Source organism: Pagrus major, chromosome 18, assembly GCF_040436345.1.
Source record: "Pagrus major chromosome 18, Pma_NU_1.0".
Taxonomy (NCBI): Eukaryota; Metazoa; Chordata; class Actinopteri; order Spariformes; family Sparidae; genus Pagrus; species Pagrus major.
Window position 1 is genome coordinate 24,690,434 of NC_133232.1, and position 21,514 is coordinate 24,711,947.

At 41.2% G+C, this 21,514-nt stretch overlaps 1 protein-coding gene across 1 annotated transcript in view; it reads right to left on the reverse strand.

The window, feature by feature from the left end:
* Positions 1-16,080, reverse strand: part of pdgfrb (platelet-derived growth factor receptor, beta polypeptide) — a 31,966-nt gene extending 15,886 nt beyond the window's left edge. The window contains exons 1-7 of the mRNA XM_073486413.1: positions 15,747-16,080; positions 5,363-5,436; positions 4,037-4,354; positions 3,337-3,594; positions 2,492-2,622; positions 1,593-1,758; positions 46-226 (exon numbers count right to left, since the gene is read on the reverse strand). Coding sequence (XP_073342514.1) covers positions 46-226; positions 1,593-1,758; positions 2,492-2,622; positions 3,337-3,594; positions 4,037-4,354; positions 5,363-5,411 — 1,103 coding nt within the window. The 5' untranslated portion in view covers positions 5,412-5,436; positions 15,747-16,080. The remainder of the gene's footprint in view (positions 1-45; positions 227-1,592; positions 1,759-2,491; positions 2,623-3,336; positions 3,595-4,036; positions 4,355-5,362; positions 5,437-15,746) is intronic.
* Positions 16,081-21,514: the final 5,434 nt, after the last annotated feature.

Consider the following 21,514-nt stretch of genomic DNA (forward strand, 5'->3'; position numbering starts at 1 on the left):
GTTTATAGTCAAAAGACAGCTGAAGAGTCTGGCTGGATGTCTCACCTGATCTCATGCTCTTGTCTGGTTATGATGGTTTTGTCTCCCTTGATGGCGGTGCCATCTTTGCTCCAGTGGACCTGAGGGGAAGGGTAGGCTTCAATCTCCACTCTCAGCTCCACGTTCTCTTGGAGCTTGGCTGAAATGTTTTGTTTCTGAGCAGCCTTCACAGCCACAAAGCCTCGTTCTGAGGAAAGGAAAAATGTCATAAGCAACAATAATGCACATGCCATACAGTTGATCTTTTGCACAAAACTTACAAAATATATATAATTTATATTGGAATAAAATAATATATATTATCCGTGTATTCATGCGCATTCTTACTTTTTGTCTTAGTGCAATTCTTAATCCTGCAATAACCTTTTTTGGCACTTGGGGGCAGCAAAAACAATCCATGAACACAACACTGACATATATCACCTTTCAAGTTGATATATTAAACTTACACATGTACAAGACACTGATTAGCATTCATTAAGAGTTGTATTTTTGGTCACCTAATGAATGTAAATCCAATATGCACTCTCTTTCAGCTTTGTTTTCCTCTACAGCAACGCCTAAGAAAAATAATTGGCTCTTTAGCTGCTAAATGCTCCACTAGTTGCTAACTTTGTCTGCTGCTGTTTGGTGCTGGGCAGGTAGTGTACAGGAGGTTTTTAGAGCTTTTTCACTCTGAACTGCTGCGGCCTAAAAGATGTTGATGGGAGCTCTGAGAGTGAACTAAAATAGTAAAATTGCAGACTGGAAATGCAAAACAATGAGCTAAAACACACCATGAAGCTCTATATGCCTGTGAAAATGTGCAAGATCTGGTAATAATTCACTAAGAGAGTGATTCATTGTAAACATAAAAAAGGATTACAATATAGTTTTATAATAAATTAAATTCATTATAATCAAGTCACTTCACCGGACAGCAGGCTCCAGACAGTGTACTGTGCTGCTGCAGCTGACCTCCTGTGGTCAGACAGCATCTGTCTTTTCCACTGAGATGTCCAGAAAGCACCACTAAACTGTCCTTGTCTCCATGGAGCATGGCGGCTCGAGTTATTCAAGGATTTCATAAACATAACACACCTCGCTGCAGATAGAATAAGCACTCACAGACCCAAATACATTTAGTGACTGTCAAGGGAGAACGAGGGAGAAAAGTTCTGTGATGAGTCCTGCTTTTATTTGCTGAGATGCTGGACTTTAACTGTATGTTAATGGTTGAAGTCAAAACTCAGTTGCATAAACGTTTCATGTGTGCTCGGAGTTTTATTCCCAAAAGTCTGAATATAGAGTTGCTGTACCCCCCTGGTGTGAAGCTTTGTTTTTCAAGTTATCACTCAGGGTATCCGCACCATGTCAAAGGTTTATTTCACACTTTGACCAGAAATAAATAGAAGATGTCTCCATTTCCTTTAAAAGAAGCGCCTTTCTCACCTCGACTCGCAAACGTTTACATAATAAGCAGTCTTCCCTCTGTCAGCGAAACACAATAATAATCTGTCAAGCATCAGTTTGTTTTAGTTTGGTGTGTATGCATGTGCGTGGGTAACTCTAACCGAGCACAGTGATGTTGACACTGGCAGAGGCGGTCTGGTCTTGGACACCCTCGTGGACATGGCAGATGAAGTTTCCGCTGTGGGCCACCGTGGCACGAGGGAAGATCAGGCAGGAGCGCATGTTCATGGCGGACAGGACGTCAGTCAGCGGCTCAACCTCAATCTCCTTGAAGAGAGAGGAGAATAACGAGGATGTGACATTTCATTATCAGGTTGAATATGATCAAAAATTCATTTTTGCTTATGCACCACACAATTCTTTCCCTTTTCCACCATTTTTCCTCCAGTTCTTGAACCAGTTTCATTCAAGATTCCTGGAACCTCGTGCTATCTGTTGAACCAGCCTGCATTTCGAGTTTTTTCTCAAAATTCTTACTTATGAGATTAAAGTCAGAATTCTGAGTGGCACTAGTCCTAGTAGATGTGTCATCAACGGAGTGCACTGCAAAATTCACAAGGACCTCTGGAATATGACTCGGCCACCTCTGCTACTATTTTTTAATTCCAGCTGGGAACCAAATTTTTGGGTTTTGAGCCGATCGATTTTTGGTAGAAATGCACCGAGTGGTTCAAAATTAGGAACACGAACCAGAACGGAACTGGTTTCATGTTTGTGGAAAAAGGTGCCAAATGCTGTCTGATTTTGAGTAAAAATGTCTGAAAGTTTGTCATCAAAGCTTCTCTGCGGAGATCTTTCTATAAACAATCCAAAATTAACCCAAGAAGAACCGATTATTACAATACCAACACCACATGTTATGAGAAAAATATCAGTGGGGGATAAAAAATCGAGGTGCGTCTCTACATCTTGTTGCAATCTGGGCTCGGTCACGGGGCCGGAGAGTGATCAGGAAGGGAAAGCTGAACAAAAGCGCTTGTTCTGCTCCACTCCTACTCACCTCTCTGTTGGGGATATCCCAGGAAAAGTACACCAGCTCCACTCCGTGCACGGTGCAGTTTACTGTCAGCGGTTCACCCTGCTTCAGGACGGTCTTTGACGCATTGATGTAGGCGTCGATGGCCTCTGGGACTGGGATGGGAAGGGAGAGTGTGGGGGAGAGGAGGGAGAGGTGGTGGTGATGTGATTTATCAGAACAATATGTAGGATAATCTCCTTCACTAAACAATCAGTAAACAAAATTAGAACCAGAAAACAATATTTTAACTCATTTGGTGGCTGGCTTCTTTACAGCCTTAAAAACTTTACAGCTGCACAAAAGTAAAAAAAAGATGTTCTTCAAATTTCTCCAAGCAGCTTGTGCAGCACTTTCTCACGCGTTCTCCATCCAAACGATTGCTCTCTGAGCCCAAAAGTCCCGTTTTTACCTCATTATCTCCTCACTAAAAAACCTGTCTCAGTCTCTGCACACCCTGCAGCAGCCAGTCTTCCACCAGAGGGTTGTAAGGTGACCAAAGCATGTGTGATAATACGGGAATCAATTATACTTTTGGACTCACAGAGCAATACTTTGGCTACAAAACTAGCAGAGTATGCTGCGTAAGCCGTTTGTAGAAATGTGATGGACATTTTATGGGTATTTTTATGGGGCTTTAAAAAGATAGACTCATTAACTTTAATAGTTTGGGTGTAGGCTGTGACTGAATTAAAGGGGCCAACTGTGTGTGTATGTGTGTGTGTTTGTGTGTGTGTTTGTGGGTTCTCAGGAGTTTCAGCACACATGGGGGTGAGTCGATAATGGAGCTTTTTTATTTTGGGACGAGCTGTTTCTTTTTAAACACCTACCGACAATGCTGAAGACGTAGAAGGCCTGAGACTCTTTAACCTCTCCGTTCAGCTCGCCGCGACACACGTAGGTCCTGTCCTCCAGTGGTGCCTTGTAGCCCTCACTGGGGACATAAAGCCCCCTGATGGGCAGATCAGTGTCCTTCTCATACAGGGTGACATTGATGTTGGGATTAGTGACCACACAGGGGACGGTGCTTTCCTCGCTGGTCTTTGTTACCATGCCGTGGGAGCTCTCTAAGAACCACACATCAGGGTCTGTGGACAGGAACATGAAACGTTCCATTAACTTAACTGTGGCTCAAACAATTGCCTATACAGTTTCCTACTGCATACTAATCAATCTTTATAGATTTTACAGTTAGTACACAAGAAATCAGCATTTTATACAAACTGGATAGTTTTTGAATTTGAGGCCTTGATTGAAGATAGACATATATATAATCATGGGTCATTTAAGGTGCTTGAATTTATATATTTTGTGCAAGAATAGAAAATGAAGTTCTATTGATATTGTTTTTAATTGTAGTGAGCTTCTGTAAAACATGTTGGGTCCCTGAATTTGAGGGAATTGGGCCTGGAAAGTTCTTGAAAAGTCCTTCAATTTGAAGTTTAAGAAGGTGTGGGAACCCCGCTTTGACTTTGGCTAAACAGTTTGACACTAAACAGTTAAATCACAGCTAAAAGAACCAGGCCTCACCTGGGACAAAAACAGCCACCTCCTTAACCTCTCTAGTGCCTCGATCAATGCACTGATACACCCCCGCGTGCTTCCAGCTTACATTCCACAAGGTCAAAACACTTGTTGTGCCGCTAGTTTGCACGATTTGGTAACTTTGACTGCTGTCATGAACTTGCTCCAATTGGAAATAAGGCACATCATCCCTCTTAAAATCCCAGGTAGTCTCCCCTGAGCCAGAGCAGGTGAGGATGAGAGAAGAGCCCTCGACCAGGACGAGCTCTTTGTCATCGGGTATGATCTCCAGACAGCTCGACTCAGTGCAGAAATACAGGAGGGCTGCAGATGACACAACAAGAGAAAAGGGGTCAGGTTGGAGGTCAAAGAGACGGCAGCATGAGGTCGAGGGTTAAATCAACAACACATGCCAGATCCTGTTCTATCTCTAAATGATGAAGGATACGAGTTGTCTGGAGAGGATGTGTAGGAGGATAATGATGCCTTTGTCAGTGACAGATTTATTTAAAATGACAGAGGTCAGTTTGAATGCATCAAAGTACTTTGTTATCTCACAGGCTGGACTGCTAATAAGAAATCGAAAAAGACTCATTATTATTTTAAAGGTCCATTGTGTAGGATTTATGGTGATCTATTGGCATGAATGTAATATAACATTCATAATTATGTTTTTGTTCATGTATAATCACCTGAAACTGAAAATCTTTGCACCGCCATGTTTCTACAGTTGTCCAGAAGGGACAATGGAAGTTCAAAATGCCCATCTTCACATGATTCATGGAGACCACAGACAGTTCCAGGAAGTTCCAAGCATACAATTTAAATGCATGAATACAGGAAGACTGAAGTACAATGTTTGGCAGTTTGCAGTTAACACATGATTGATTAATTTATTGATTTACAGTAGTACAAGGAGTGACGATTGGTTAGAGTCAGGGTAAGAATACCAGGGTAAGCCAATCAGAGGCAGAGTAGAACAGCTCATGCCTTTGCCATCCTCGGAAAATAAATACCAATTGAAGCAGGGGGTATTGTTGCAATCTGGATCCCTCACCATTATATGCCACTAAATCTTACACACTGGACCTTCAAGTGTCTATATTTTGTGTCCATCAGATTACTGAATATACAATGAATAAAAGCTTTTGAAAATAATCTTTTCCCTCAATAAGCAAGACATTTTTCAAGTTGTGACATTAAAATCAGATAACGTTTCATTGGATATGTTGGATAAAGAAAAAATCCCAGTTTGCTCTTTGCTTTCCTGCAAAAGCTCTTGTGGTCCTGTTACAGATCCTCATTTTTAGTTTGTTTATTGAAAGTTCTCACCTGTAACTGTGATTGTCAGATGGAGCATTGATGCCATCAACCTCCTCATGGCGAAGCCTTCAGTGCACTTTGTACTGGAAACAGAGGGTAGAATAACGCAGATTAAAGTTCAACTTTAACATTTCAGGTCAATCTGTCTACAAAATATACAATAAGTTCCAATATCCAATTGACACACAACAGCATCCCAGTTAACATCTTTCCATAAGGCTTCATATCTTGATGGATTGATTCCTGCCCTCGTGAGCTCTGGCGGGTCAGATTAAATGTAAGTTTATAAAATAAATCACATTGCATTTCCAAACAATCTGCCTCCAAACAAAGTAAATGACATAAAACTATGTTCTGCTCATGGTTAAAGAAACAAACAAAAAATATTCATGTGTTGTCAAGCTGCTTCCTTTAATGGTTTCTGGTCGGCACGCAGAGTCTGAGGTGCAGATGCAGCTCACTCTGGAGGTATTTGATGCCTCGCTGCACCAGGACAGAGCGACAATGTCTGGCTCTTTTTGTTCCTGGTTCACCAGCATTCTGCCCACTAACAAACGGGTCACTGTGTGCAGCTTTGCAACACGCTCGCTGGCAACAATACTGCGTCCAAGCTATTCTAGAGCCATGCTGAGCCATTAATTGGTTTTGGTGTAAACAAAAGTGAAAATGAGGGCATTCACATACGCTGCTGACACAGGATTGACTCAGGATTTTGAAAGGTTTCTGTGGTTTTCCAATACTAATGAGATATTAGGTTGTACACCAACATTGCAGCATTTTTTTAAAGTTATATTGAGGTCAAAGGTGCCTCATAGTTTCTGTACCTTCCTCCAATCTTTACTGTTTGCCAATTTCACTGCAAAGTAAGAAGGCATAAGCAGAGACTGAGGAGGGGAGGAATGGTTTGTTATTATGTTTGGGATGGGGGTTAAGGCCTGCAGCACACAGACGTCTGGAAACAGTTAAGGATGGATCACAGGCCTGTACGCAAGAGGGTGGGAAAGGGAGAGAGGGCGGAAGAGCGAGGCTTGGGAAGAGCGAGGGTGGAGGAGGAAGAAAACGAGGGAGGCAGTGGAAAAGTTGTGAAATGTATCTTGCGAAATGTTACCCAATTTAACGTGCTTACTCGATAATGCAACCCAATTTTACAATCTCTATTTTAAGAAACTTGACTATCTTCATACATGATGTAATGGAACACGTGTTTTAATGACTTCCCCATTTTATCTGAAGCTATTGAGAGTTTTGTCAGTTCATTTATCAGTTGAGCACATCTGGCAACACCACTTTTAACACTAAATCCGTAGAAGTGTATTGAAGTTACAGCTTTATTTCCAGGTATTAAAGAGATGGAACATCCAACCAGTTCCATGTTTCATGACTAAGCCAAAGCCAGCTACTCAAACCAGATCCACATTGTCTCTCTAAATTAACTGCCTTTGGCACTTCCGCTCCCAAAACGAAAAAGCTCTTGAGTTGCTCCAAAAACATGACTGCTCCATTTCCTCCCCGGCCTCCTGGTTCTAATAAAAAGGGGTGAAGGAGAGACAGCTAGAGAGCAAGAGACAGGGAGAGAGAGAGAGATACTTTTCATACACACATACACAGATTTGTACTAATGTATGCTACATGCGCTAAAACGCATATACTGTACAAGCAACGTGCCCCCATCTTCTTCACCCACCGCCACACACACACACACAAACACAGTCACTGGTGTATGTGTACGGTTCACGTTCCCACAGTATTTCCCTGAAACTTTCCCAGGACCGCTGATACACTTGGGACCCTGCTGGTCATGACGTTAGAAGCAGGGGGGTCACTTTATCCCCCGGGGGCCCCCAGCAACCAGCGGCGAGGGACCATCCACTGAGGAAGCCATACATCAGTGCTTACGATTACCAGTAACCTCGGTGTCAGCGACGATGACTGTGAGCGACAACAGCCAATGGCATGTGTCACTTGGCACCATGAGGACTAACAAATCTTATTGTGACTGGCGGCTGCTGCTATTTTCTGCTAAAGCAAGCCAAAGAGCTACATTGGGGCTACTGCAGGATACAAGTTTACATCTGAGATCAAACGGCAGAAAAGAGTCTTTGCTGAACAAGAATGTCTGTGTGTTCAGATCTTATTCCGGCTTCTTTGAAAGGGGTGGAAAAATAACGTTTGGCTAGTGCAACACGATGAGGTTTTATGTTGACCGCTGGGCAGTGGGGGATTCTTTGAGAGGGAATCTGACCCTCAAGATAGGATGTGCTGACGAGGAGGGAGCCAGAAAACCACTTCAAATAGTGTTTAGAGAGTAAAGGCGAGATTTACTTAAGATTTAAGAACATGAATCAGTAACTTCAAAGTCGTAGTCTTGGTGTGAGGAGACACTTAAAGCATACCTGTAATGCTTTTTCATTTGCATGCAAAAGATCTTGAAAGTTGAAAAGGTTAAAGTCCGCACCAACAGAAGCTCCTCTCTCCCACAGAAAACACTGCTCCTGAAACGCCTCGACAGTAGTCTTGTCTTTAATTCTGTGACTTTGTGACATCACACTACATCACCATGTCACACATTTGCATAATTTTACCTGGCGGCTAGTTTGGCACATGAGAATAGATTTAACACAGCTGCTCTGTTGTTGTTAGTGTTGCTGGGTCAGGCGTGTGTGAGCTGACCAATCAGAGCAGACTGGGTATTCAGTAAGGCGGGCCTTAAAGAGACAGGAGCTAAAACAGAGTTTCAGACAGAACTGCAGCACTGGACAGTATGAGAAAACTGGTGTGTTTTTTGAGCATTAAAGCATGTTAACCTATTCTAGTAGTAACCCAAAATAAAAGTATGATCCTGAAAATGAGCATAATACGTCTCCTTTAGGGAGTCTTCTTAACACTGTGGCTCCATGGCTCGTTTGTGTGCTCATCTCTGTCCTGGTTCAAGTGTTAAAAGGGTCAAGACACCAGTGAATCTGCCAAGAAAGTTTGGCAGCATGTCAGTGACTTTGTTTCCAACTTAATAAAAACACTTAGAAGCAATTTGACCCCTAAAACAGTTGTTTGAACCACAGAGACAACATAGTAGTGATTGAGACAACAAGAAACATTTACGGTATCCACGAGTCAAGTCAAGTGGTTCTCAGTCTGATGATGAGATCTTGTAGGGGGTCTTAAAGATGATTTAAAGGATCCAAAAAACCTTTCTCTAACACAGATGTTTATTGTTGTCTTTTTAATCTTTGAAATGGGATACTCCATTCCCGCAATGATCGTGGAGGTCTGCAAAAAAACAAACAGTGTTTATGTGAGTGATGGCACAGTAATCACCATGACGGATAAACTGTTATCCCACTGTATGAGTTTTCCCACAGATGCTGGGAATTTGGTGGCTGATTGACCCTTGCTGTTTTTCAGAAACAACCCTGCAGCACTCAAAGTGTCACTAGCTAATGAGGAAGAATGCTAAAATCGACCTCAGTGGTACGCACGCAGCCCACGCACAGCCCCAGTCCCACAGCAGCCTGTAATCCCACTTCTGGGATTATCTATATATATACATGTAGCTGTAGCTGCATGTTTTATTTAAACATCTGGCAGTGATGAAGACGTTCTCGATGAGGTGGGAACTGCTTTCTGAAACACATTTGCTGCCAAGTGTTTGCACGAGCTTTTCCCAAGGGGGGGAAAGGTTGCGCTTAGAAAACGGGGGGGAAAGTGTAATCTATAACAAAAGAAAGAAAGATGTCCAAAAAGCCTCCCGAAGTGCAGCTGGAGAGCTCTGACTTCCTGTATGGGGAAATTTTCTGGCCTTGTGTGGGTGTAAGGCAGTGATGCATCAGTGACACAGCAGACCACCACAACCTCTAACCAAATACTCATGGAGACTACATTAGATACCAAAAACTGCAAAGAATTAAATTTATACAAAGAGAAAAACTGCTTTAAATAACAAGCTGCACAGAATCAAGAAAAAACAAGAACAAAGAGCAAAGAAAGAGAAAGAAAAACAGAAAAAAAACAATCAAGATGCAGAAACAGAGCACTTAGACTGATGACAAAGCATGACAAACCATAGACACACCACAAGAATACTGCACACAGCAACAGACAGTGGAAAAGACAGCAAAGGCAGCACGCAGACATACAGAATACAATTTATGGGAAAGACCACATCAAAGCGTAGAGTGGGAAGGAGCGCACACACAGCCTTACATCACAGACGGTCATGTTTACTCTGCTGAAGTGTACAGGAAGCTGTGATCTGCAAAACAAACAACTCCAATTTCGTGGTCACTTCTTTCCAATGCAAATAATTATAGCTCAAATAACACAGACTGTGAACTAACACTTTATCAGGACATGTACTAAATCATGTCACTAGAATAGCCACAGCGCAGAGTAAATGTACCCGCCGTAGTCGTCTTTTTTAGTTTTAAGAAGGATGTCAGTTTTCCTGGATGGATCTCTGAACAGACGGACGTTGGCGAGCTCTGTGGGAAAAAAATGACCCAGTGTGTCTTTGTTCAAACAAACGTCCATTTTTATCACTCGCCTTGGACAGACCGACCCCCCTGAGGAAAACCTTCTGGTCCCTTGGCAGCAGACCCACGATGCACTGCTCCCACCCCAGGCGGTCTCACTGTCCCCCAACGTGAACATAATGTACATTACTAACTGGAGGCGAATGCGGAAAAGGCGGTTTCAGCGAGGATAGCACACATCATCAAACATGCTGTCAGAATATGTGAGCGCTGTGATAAGCAGGAAATGCTTAAGTCTGCTTATGGAGCATGTGTTTGTATCATAACCATCCATCCAATCCATCTTTTGGATTGTAAAAGAAAAGAGAAAAATAGTTACACTTCTAACTTCGGAGCCCGCAGATATCTTCATGTACGTAGAAATATCAATATCCACACGATTCTGTTTGCTTTTATCTGTTTTTTAAAGGAAACTTTTAGTTTTTTTCTTTTCCTTCAGTTTTTTATATAGGTTCTTGTGCATGTAAAAGATCTTGAAAGTTAACAAAGGTCAGAGTCCACACCAGCAGAAGCTTCTCTCTCCCTCTCCCTAAAATGTCTCGTCAGTAGTCGCGCCTTTGTGACATCACACTACGTCACCATGTCACACATTTGAATAATTTATGCCTTGTGGCTAGTTTAGTTGTTAGCGTTGCTGGGTCAAGCGTATGTGAGTCGAACAATCAGAGGAAGAATTGGTCATTACCATTGACAGATCACATGTTCATATGATTATCATTCTGTTTCCATCTGTAAGACGGTAAAACACTCAGTAGATCTGAGGGGAGATGCACATTTACTAAAAGCAACCACTTTTACATTGCATGTGTAAATTTGATCTTTTGTTTGGATAAATATGTTGATTAAAGCAGCCTTAATGAAAACCTCAAAGCTCTTATTGTGTGTGAACATAACTGAAGCAAAATCCACATGCACTGCTGACAGATGAAAAAATATATCATCATTGAAAAAATCCCCCACATATTTCTACACTCCAGAAACTTGTCTGTGTCATATTAGTTTTGGCAAATGTTGACTTACTGTCTGCAGAACAGAAAAGAGGTCTTAAATGTTGGCAACACTTGCAAGATTTGGCTCACTTACAGTAAACTGACCCTCAACAAGACGTTGCTGTTGCACGGCTGGACACAGGATTTTGAAAACGTCTGAATCAGCCAGAAAAACAGCTTGTATCCTGTAACTTTAGAGCTTGAAGCCACACTGAAGCCATCTCAAGTTTGCATGATCATATTCTGGTTCATTTTAAAACCTCCCTCTGGTTAGATTTGGGTCAGTATCAGGATACAGTGACTGTGAGTGGTCTTGCCTCAGCAACCAAAGTGACTCTGTACTCATGCTGAGGCAACACATGTTTGGGAAACTGTGGGTCTCAGTTCGCTCCCTTTCAAACAGAGTTGTAAATGCTGTTTGTAGTGGTGGTGGGGGGATGTAAAGGGCTTCTGGGTAAAACTGACGGTTGTAGAATGACAGCGTTAGATGTGGCTCCTGTTTGATATCAGTTTAATGGTGTAGTTTTCTACTCATTTGGGAGCCTAAATGAAGGAAAAGTGATTAAGATATCAAGAACTAAAGCAGCTGCTGTCATTGAAGTCAGTAAATCTTTAGGTTTCTACCAGTTAGGCTGTAATTTTGTGTGTGTGCTTTGTCCCAGCCAATTCAAACTTTTGCTGCTCGTAGGGAATACAAGGATATCAGATATATTTGCTAGTATAAGCAGTGCCATATCCGCCCACATTTTTCTTTCCCACCCATCTGCGCGGTGTTGCCCTCCTTATCCTGCACACCGGCCGTCAACTAAACACTTGAGGGTATGAGACCCCTAACCTGCCCCGTGAGAAATGGAGGACGCCTACACACACACTTCCAGTCCCTCCACTCTTACACACCCAAGCCCCCCTGAAAGAAAGAAAGAAAGAAAGAAAGAAAGAAAGAAAGAAAGAAAGAAAGAAAGAAAGAAAGAAAGAAAGAAAGAAAGAAAGAAAGAAAGAAACAGCTGACTACAATTAGGCCTTACTGATTTTAAATTCCACTCGTTTCCCTAAACACGATAATTTTGAAATTAACCGCAAAAGGAGGGAAAAGAGAGACAGAGAGGCATCGATATGGGTGATAATTTATATTACCTGTGTAGTTTTGGCATGTGTATGTAGAGTTATGTTAACATTAATTTCTTTCTGAAATCAGCACTTAAACATTATAATAATCCTGGAATAGGAATATTCTTATCTTGTCAAAACAACAGAGGGTTTTCCTTCGTCCTCTCTCGGTGCAATGTATCACCAATTCCAGCATGTTTTTGTTGGACTGACGACAGCACAAACTCCAGAGAGAGAGCTTAAACAGAATCTGATGGACACCATAACTTCCTGCTGAAAATCTGTATTTTTCCTGATGCAATAAAGTTGGAGAGGAGATTCTAATATCTTTCAGATGAATGGGTGGAACAAGTAGAACAGTGTAAAAGTAGTTTATTACAAGCCAGGCATTCAAAACGTATCTTAATTGCACAGTATGTAATGTCTACCACTAGGGGTCTCTGGATTTAAAAAGAAGAAAGACACAAGTAGCATGGGATAATCAAGCTATGTGACTCAGGCAGAGACAATCACAATGAGGTAATTTTTAAAGATGCACTATGTAGTTTTTGGGAAGAAATTTCATTGAATATTCATTGATTAGTTTTCATGCTTATTAAACAAACTAAATAAACAAAATGACCTTAAAGGACAACATAATTTCATATTGTTTTACTTTGTATTAGCTGTTTCTAGCTTCAACAGTGTTGTGGGGACCTTATTTTCCTCTGAGGATGGTTACTATTTATTCAGTTATGGAAATTATTAATATTTCTGAGTTATTATCATTACTTTATCAATATCATTACCTTTCCAAGTTCTGAATTTCTTTTTCTGCATGATGTTGTATGGATTTATTCACGTGATATTTCGTCATGTTTGCACAGTTTCCTTCCTCACTCTCGGCAGGAAGTTATATTAAAAGGCGAACAAAAGAAATCCTCCTTAACCCCGAACAAAATTGTTGGAAACGTTATCCTGATCCTACCTTCTCACTGAAGCAGTTAGCAGTTAGCTTAGCTTAGCTTAGCTTGGAACAAAGACTAGAGACATCAGGAAACGGCTAGGTCTGGACTAGGAGGTCCCTGTAGGCAGGGATTTCTCTAGAACAAAAAATATCTATGAAAATAAAACATACTTAGTTATCTTTTATTAAGAGTTTCACACTCAAACGCTAATCCGCTAATCTTCCTCATTAGGACTGATTGATCAACAGGTTTTGGTTTTGTAGGTTTTGTTTATGAAAATTAATCTGAAAAGTAACTAGTAACTACAATCATCCTATATTAAATGTAGTTGAGTAAAAATAACATTATGTCCCTCTAAAATGTAGTCCTTAAAGCAGGATACAATGGAAATACTCACATACTCCCAAAATACTGCCATACTTAGTTACTTTTCAGCACTGTACTCGTATGTTTGAACAACTTCTCTGTTATGTGTTTAAAAGTGACATTTTTCTTTACATCTCAAGGCTGATCTCCTTTAACAAGTTTGGTATTATAACTGAAAAAGAAACATTTCCTCCAGGAGTGGCTGCGCTCTCTGACTGAAGATGAGATGCAGCTGCCTGTCAGCTCAGTGTGAGTGGGTGGGAGGAAAAGAAGGAGGGAACGAGGGGGGAGGCCAGATGGACAGGCAGCCGTACAGGATGCTGTATCGCAGCACAAGTTAGTGTTCTTCATTAAGGCTGTGACTCTAATAAGTGTATAAGAACAGCAGCATTTAAAAAGCAATGACCGATAGAAGGGCACAAGACAAGCACAGATTTACAAAGAAACAGAAGCTCAGATCTAAAGTATGAGTGATGAAGAATGAATCAGTGAATAAGTGACTGCCAAAGAGTGGGTCAGAGAGGACTATATTTAAATATGAAAAACAAGACACACTCACCAATAAGTGTAGGAATTATCATGTGATGAGATGTCCGAGTCTTGATCCAGATCTAAACAATACTAGTTTTCAGAGCACGTTTGCTGAACAGCTGTGCTTTCAGCTCACGGAGGATAAATCACCAAGAGGACAGAATGGACTCAGTGTGTTTCAAAACTTTCTGCTGAGCTCAAACTGTTACATGTGAGCCAAATCAGACTCCTAGCATGTTTTCTGCATGGTCATAATGTGAAGCACATTTTCTCAGAGCGGCTGGCATGTGGAGAGCCCAGAGAGCCAGGAAACAGCTGATGACAAAGGATTAGGTCTGGGCCAGGGGAGTGGAGCTGACTGGGCCGCGCTGCATCAGAGCCGGGGAGAGGAGCTTCGCTGCGGTGCATACCAGCAGCCTGACGCACGGGGAGAAAAATCCCCACTGCTCAGGAGACAAATCACTGTGTTTTACAAATCCATGCTGTTAAGATTTGTCAGAGCACTGCTTTAAAGCTAGTGCTGTGAAATGTTCTGCTAGAGGCACCCAGCTGAACTATGACATGAATGCAATACCGTCTAATACCGTTGATGGTAAAAGTATGACATGCATGCAAGTTTCCAACGGCTCATCTGCAACAACAATACAAGACAATGCCTGGACTGAAATATCCACAGAGCCAGAGAAGACTTCAAAGGGAAACTCCTAACTGTAGAAGAGGAGAGCAGCACACACACTACACATGCCAACGTTGTTTACAACTAATTCAGATGCCCCCATATCAAAAAGGTCATCTGCACACACAGAAGACAGATGTGCAGTTAACCAACCAAACAACTAAACAGTGCAGCAAGCAGTACATAGCAGGGAAGTGCTTTCAGGTGCAGAACATATGGCGGGATTAGAGCGCAGAGACATGCATGCCACATGTGTCTCAGCCATGAAACAGCTCACATTGCTATAATGTTACTCATTCCAGGTACTAAAACCTTCTGCTGTGATGAATGCGAGGAGATGATACGAGCGATTGTTTACGTCTGCTTGGCCCTGCGTTCCTCAGACCGGACTGAATCACAGCTTTACGAGAGATGTACATTTAAAGAAGGGTGACCGAGGCATGAAGCTATGAAGAAGAGCTGGTATGTGAAGACCCATGCACAGTTACAGTGGAGGATGCTGATGACAGTGACTGATGCCAGGTCTGCACAGCTTGTCAATGAGTTTCTCCATGTAGCTATGCAGAGAAGATTAATTACATTAGGACAACTCACAGGGGGAGGAAAGAGACTGATGGTTGAACGGCGAGGACCATCGGTTCACTCAGGGTGACTGAAGAGGGCTGTATAAACAAGCCCTTTAGCAGTGAAGCACAAAGTGGAGCGCATACAACCAGCTTGTACTATTAACCCCAATGTGTTTGTGAGAGAGACCCTGGGATACCTTGTCAAACGTATTCTCTTCGAGAGAAGATAAACATTGTTTGTAAAGAGTGAAAAGGTGTCTATGTACAGAGATGCAGGCCGTCACCATGTTGATGTTTGAACAGGTTGCTCACACTCTTTCACATTGTAATTCCTGTTGTGTACACATGCAAGTATGCGGGCGACAAATACCACCAACACAGACACATTCACACACACAAACTAGCAACAACATTAGACCAAATAGTGTTAAAAAGAGACATTTAAATCATCATCTTAAATGATCAGTTTTAACCAAGTTATATGAACCAACAGTCCAGTATTGTAAGGATGAGCTGCATCCTCTCTGTGACAGACAGCTGTGAAATGAATCTGTCACAGTGAGCTTCCCGTCCAGGCTAAGTGAATATTCACCACTTTGTCCAGCACATCAGCCAACAGCTGCCAAGCAGCCATGACTAAAAGTAAAATCCCTGACAGTGACAGAGAAGTAAGACCCCTTACCTTCAGAGCGATCCTCGAAGCATTGACAAGTCTTCCCTCTCTGTCCGAGCAGTCGGCCTCCTCCTTCTGAAATCAGAGATTTCCAGCTCTCTACAGGGACTGCTCCTTCAGATGTATAGATCCCTCAGATGTTCAGAGTCTGAGGTTAATCTCTGCTGTCCCGGGAGTCCGCTGGAAGAGGTACTGCTCTGAGCCCAGCTGTTTGTTTAGTCAAATCACAGCACCACGGGGGTCTCCTCTCCTCTCTCACACTCTGAAAAAGAAGCCTGCCCACCGCTCCCAAAGAGCGCTGTAAGTTTAAAAAGAAGTGTTCCCAATGGACACATGCGCACACACTCACACAAACACACACACACACACACCGCTTCACTGACAGATTCACACAGAGGAGGGAGTCAGTGGCCCGGCCCTGCTGAGGCTGGAGTAAGAGTGAGTCGGAGAGGGAGAGGCGGGAGGGAACTGTGAGGGGGAGTTGAGCAGAAAGCAATAGAGGGAAGTTTGAAAAAGAAAAGGCAGTGAAGAGAGAGAGGGAAAAGAAAGAGGTAGAAAACTTGAAAATACAGATCGAGTTCTTCTTGTTGTTGTTCGGTAGCAGCTGAGAGTCTCCCGAGCTGGAGTGATTTGTTTATGAATGGAGTGGCGAGCAACTGGAGGTGAACTGAGACAGTCTCTATTGGCAACAGCAATCTGGACCGCATCTAACCCCTCCATAAAACAACAAACACAATAAGAAGGAAGAGAAAGAGTGAGAGAGGGAGAGAGAGAGTGAGAGTGAGAGTGAGCGGTCCAAGCAGGACAAAAAAAAGGTTTTGGCAGTGCTCACGGTGCCCTGCTTTGGAAACAAACATAGAAGTCTCAGTTTCTCAGGAAAATAACCTCACTTACATAATCACACTGCTAGAATCAGGTGTAAAAGAGGTTAAACACATAGTTCTTTTAGCTTAAGTGAACCCATTCCTCTTAACATGTTAAATCTCTTTGTATGTCTGTTTTTATTTCCTTTCTTTTTCCATTCATCCCACATAAAATAATTCAACACCTCCCTCTGTTCTCCCCCCCTCTCTACTCCTTTCAGCCCTTCTCTCTTTCAAACACATGCACGCACCATGCAAATACTTCTGTTTTCTATACCGGCTCTCTCCCTAATTTCTTACTTTCCCAGGATATGAGAGGAGGGCTTGAAATTCATAACGCAACCCTGCAGCTGACAAGGGCCTTTTCTCTCGAACAAGGGCTCGGGGCAGACAGAGGGGAGGAGGGAACAGGGGCTAAATTGGACAGCAACCATGTTCTCCTCTAATTGTGAGGGTAAATCTAAAAGCCCTGCGAGCAGTAATTAGAGAGGCTGTGAGCCCTGGTTGTTAGATAGGAGGGGAGCGACACCAAACAGGACTGTCCCACCTTAACATCTATTTAGTTCTTTCTATGTTATTAACACCTACTTGCAAAAATACTGCCCTATATCCACATACTTAACTCCATGAATCCCCTCTTGTATGTTTAAGTGCATGCAATGTCAATTGTTGATAATGCAACAATGATACGCATTATGCAATACTTCTTCACACACACAATCCTTTATCAGCTAGACACACTCATCCTGCAGCAAACAGCTCTAACAGGACACACTGGGTGTAAATAACTGTTTTAAGCCAGATATGTCTAATGAAGGCATAACTTTAGCATGTTGTTATAGTTGAGTCGTGTCTATTGCTTTATATTTGGCAGCCGTCCTTGTTTATTCCTACAGTTTGACAGAGAGGCCAACCACTTAACAAACTGCTATAACAATACACTGCTTATTCAGAACAGCTAAAGAGTGGCTTCTCTCACTGCTGATCTGGATTGTTGCCATAGCTAGCCCTGTGTTTGTGTTTTACTGGATTTCAGATAAAGTGCGAAGTTATCTCTCTGTGTCCGACAGGCAGGGGCCCCTGGAGGCCCCTGGGAGGGCGGAGGGAGCTAGGAGCAGGAAACTCTGGAGGCCTGGACCTGGAGCTGAACCCAACACACCTCTGATAGATGAAGATGGATGAAGCCATGAAACGACTAATGTGAAGTCAGATCCATCATAAAGTGAAACAATAGAGGAGGTAAGAGTCATAAGGCTCCGCAAGACTTGATTCAGATGTTATTTAGGCCCAAACCTGAAACATTGGGACTGCAATCGTCGTCATCATCATCATCATCATCATCATCATCATCATCATACTTTAAGAAACCAGATCTCAGGTAAAAACAAACAATGTAATTCAAGCAGCAATACAGGAAAGAAAAAACTAAATTTGGAGTGACACCAATCATTTGATTAAATGACTATTCAATTAAATAAAATTGTTCCGCAACAATTTTGATAATCAAGTCATCATACATTTTAAATTTTTTCATTTAAGTAAAAATAACAAACATCCCTTTGTTGTTCTCTAGTGTGAACAAAGTAAACTGGATTTTTGTTCAAACAAGAAGTTTAAATTCAAGGTATTAGAGTAGAGCTGTAACAAACGATTATTTTCATTGTCAATTATTTTGTTGGTTATTTTCGCCACTAATTGTTTAGTTGTTTGGTCTTTAAAATGTCAGAAAATGTTAACAAATGTTCATCAGTGACTCCCAGTTCAGCTCAGTTTACTGTAACAAAGGAGTAAAGAAACCAGAAAATCTTCACATTTAAGAAGCAGGAATCACAAAATGTTGACTTTTTTTCTTTAACAAAAATAGTCAAACAGATTGATAAATAGTTGGTCATTAATTCAATATTAGACAATTAATCGATTGATCATTACAGCTATATCTTAGAGTTGGGCATTTTCCACAATTTTGTAGATTTTACTGATAAAATAGTTAATCACTTTGTTGAGAAAATAACTGACAGATTCATCAACAATGACAATAATCATAAATTGCAGCTCTAATTTAACTACATACAGAAGATCGTAAAGGAGATGTTAAAAAGATGTTGAGAAACTAGAGGCATCCTGGTGATGTGTGTGAGTAAGACACTGACCATGTAATTATAACGTTCACAGTTCAAGTCCGGTCAGGGACCTTGGTTGCATCGTCTCATTCCTCTGTCCGCCCTCATTTCCTGTCAGCTCTCTGCTGCAGACTGTCTAATAAAGGCATATCCAGAAAACAATACATACTTTCAAAAAAGAGAAAAACTAAGTGGGAGACAGTCAACAAAAGGATGGTAAGTTAAATCTACAAGATCTACTTTAATCACCACCTCTATCTGGTTTGAGAGATTCAATAAGTTAACCAAAACTTTGGGCTTAGGCCTTGTCATTTATCAGGCAATTCTGAACACAGGCCAAGTGGCTGAGTATACACTGTTTGGTCAGTTACTGAATATGAATTACATGGTAACTTTTGTTATTATTAAAGTAATCCATTGGATTACAAAAAAGTAATATGTGTCAATACTTTTTGATTGGTGGACATAAGTGATCTTGTGTTTCAAATTTTTGAAGTGGATGTGATGATGATATTGCCAGGAGTTGACAGCGCTCAACTGGAACGACTGCTACTGATTGAACTTTCCATGTTTACTGAACACTGTTTATTTTTTTCTCCCGCCAGGTCCACCACGAAGTGAAGCCATTGTCTAAGAAACCCCATTTGTCTGATGTCTTTTCATGACTTAACAGAGCTTTGTTTGTCATCACTATAAGTTTCACAATTTTAAAATTGCCATATTGAAGGACGCAATCAAAAATGTAAACAAGTACTCCTTGACGATGTAACTCTAATCTAATTACGCATTTTTCAAATGGAAAATGGGCTGATTATAGTATCTTGTTTGTGATCGGTTTACATAATCCCAATTACACATAATACGTTACTTCCCATCCCTGACTACACACACTGGCTCACACTATGATCAAATAAAACAACTCGGGGGGTGAGTTCTCATTCTGAGTAAACTACTTAACCTTGTCATCTGTGATGCTAGACGATGCTGATGCATATGGTACAGCAAAAATAATATAAAACCACAATAACTGTCATTAGCAATTAATCTGCAGATTTTTTTCAAGATTAATTGATTAAACTTTTAGTCTATTAAATATCAAGAAAAATCTGAAAAATGTTCATCAGAGTCGCCCAAAGTGACATCTTTAAGTTTCTTCTTTTGTTCAACCAACAGTCTAAAAACCAAAGAGTCTTCATTTGTACACAATCGATTTTCTTTTTATTTGACTAATCACTTAAATTGCAGCTCTAACAAACCAACTGTCCAGTGTTTGACTGTCATGATGAAGCAGAACCTGACAGATAGGCTGCAGGGGTTTGGCACTTGATAAGTACTGTTTACAGGCTTTATGTAGACTGTAATAGGTCTTAGAGGAAGCCTGACTGTGGAAGATGATAGCTCTGGGTGTGTCTGGGCACCTACAGCAGCTCTGACACATGTGAGCTTTTAGAATTGGTGAAAACAGTCTCTTATTAGTTCCCCCTCGCTGAACCTGAACACCAAGACGACTACAAGAAGAGCCGTGGGAACACTGTTTATGCTGCACTGTTTAAACGAAATCTCAGTACATGCATTATTATTTACAAGAACCCCTAATTTAGATAAATATTAAAGTTTATACAGCCTTACAGTTTTATCTTTGGCACAGTCCAGTGGGCTTTATACAACATGATCTAAGGTATACTTTAAGTGCTAAAACCAAGTTTCCTTTATTTTTAGTCAAGTTGTTTTTACTCTGGAGGCAACGATCTAATGTATTTCAAGCTTTTTGTGATATGTGTTGGTTGTTTATGTTGCACTTTCCTTAATGTCCAGGCCTGTAGCACTTTTCTCTCCATTAACATGAGCCTGCTTCATGCTACCAGCTGATGGCTGTTACAGCTCATAATGAGTGTTCTGACCAAGATACTAACATGAATCTTTTATGAATGTTTGATAGATGTAGAAGGACCATAGCGAGTAGAATACAGAGTATGATTTACAGCATGATATTCTGAGTACTTCAACTGAGTGAATAAAAGGTATGAAGCCAAGAGCAGGTTGCAATGGAAACAGCAGGTTTGTATCTCTGAAAGACTCCAAACCTCGTTAATAACCTGCCAGTTATCAGGTTTTTGCTGCCATCATGTGGTTGTTTTTTAAGAGTGAATGTAGAGGACAATAAATTTACACATCCTTACCATTACGTTAAACTTCATTTCAAAGGCCAATTTCTGTATTTGTCACACATATGTAACAGACTATGCTATGCTATACTACAGAAAGTTTGGAGGGTGTTTCATAAATAACATATTTATGCGCTTGTTGCCTGTTTTTCACCTGTTTCCCAGAGTTTCTTCATCTCACTGTCATACCATAAGAACAACATCCTAAAATCCTATCAAATATGTCTTCCCACATTTTGAACAATTATATAACAACAAAAATAACAACAAAAATGACAATATCTTACTGAAATCCTGGGAGAATAAAAAGAGGAAGTTGGCTTTGTTGCCCTTTGTTTAAAATAAACAGTGAATGGGAAACATGTTTAAAGAGGTACAAATACTTAAACATGACAGTAAGTCTACTCTCTGGTGAATCATACCTGATTACCTTTACTCAAGTACTGTAACTAAGTACAATTATAAGCACTTGGACGTACCTTTTCTGTGCTATGCCCTTTTTCTTTATAGTTGTACTGTACTACAGGCAAATATTGTGCTCCTTAAAAGACTACAGAAATTGCTGGGCCCTTGAAAAGACCCAGCCATCTTTTTTGTCACAGGTGGTTGTGGCTCCCTCACTGACGAGA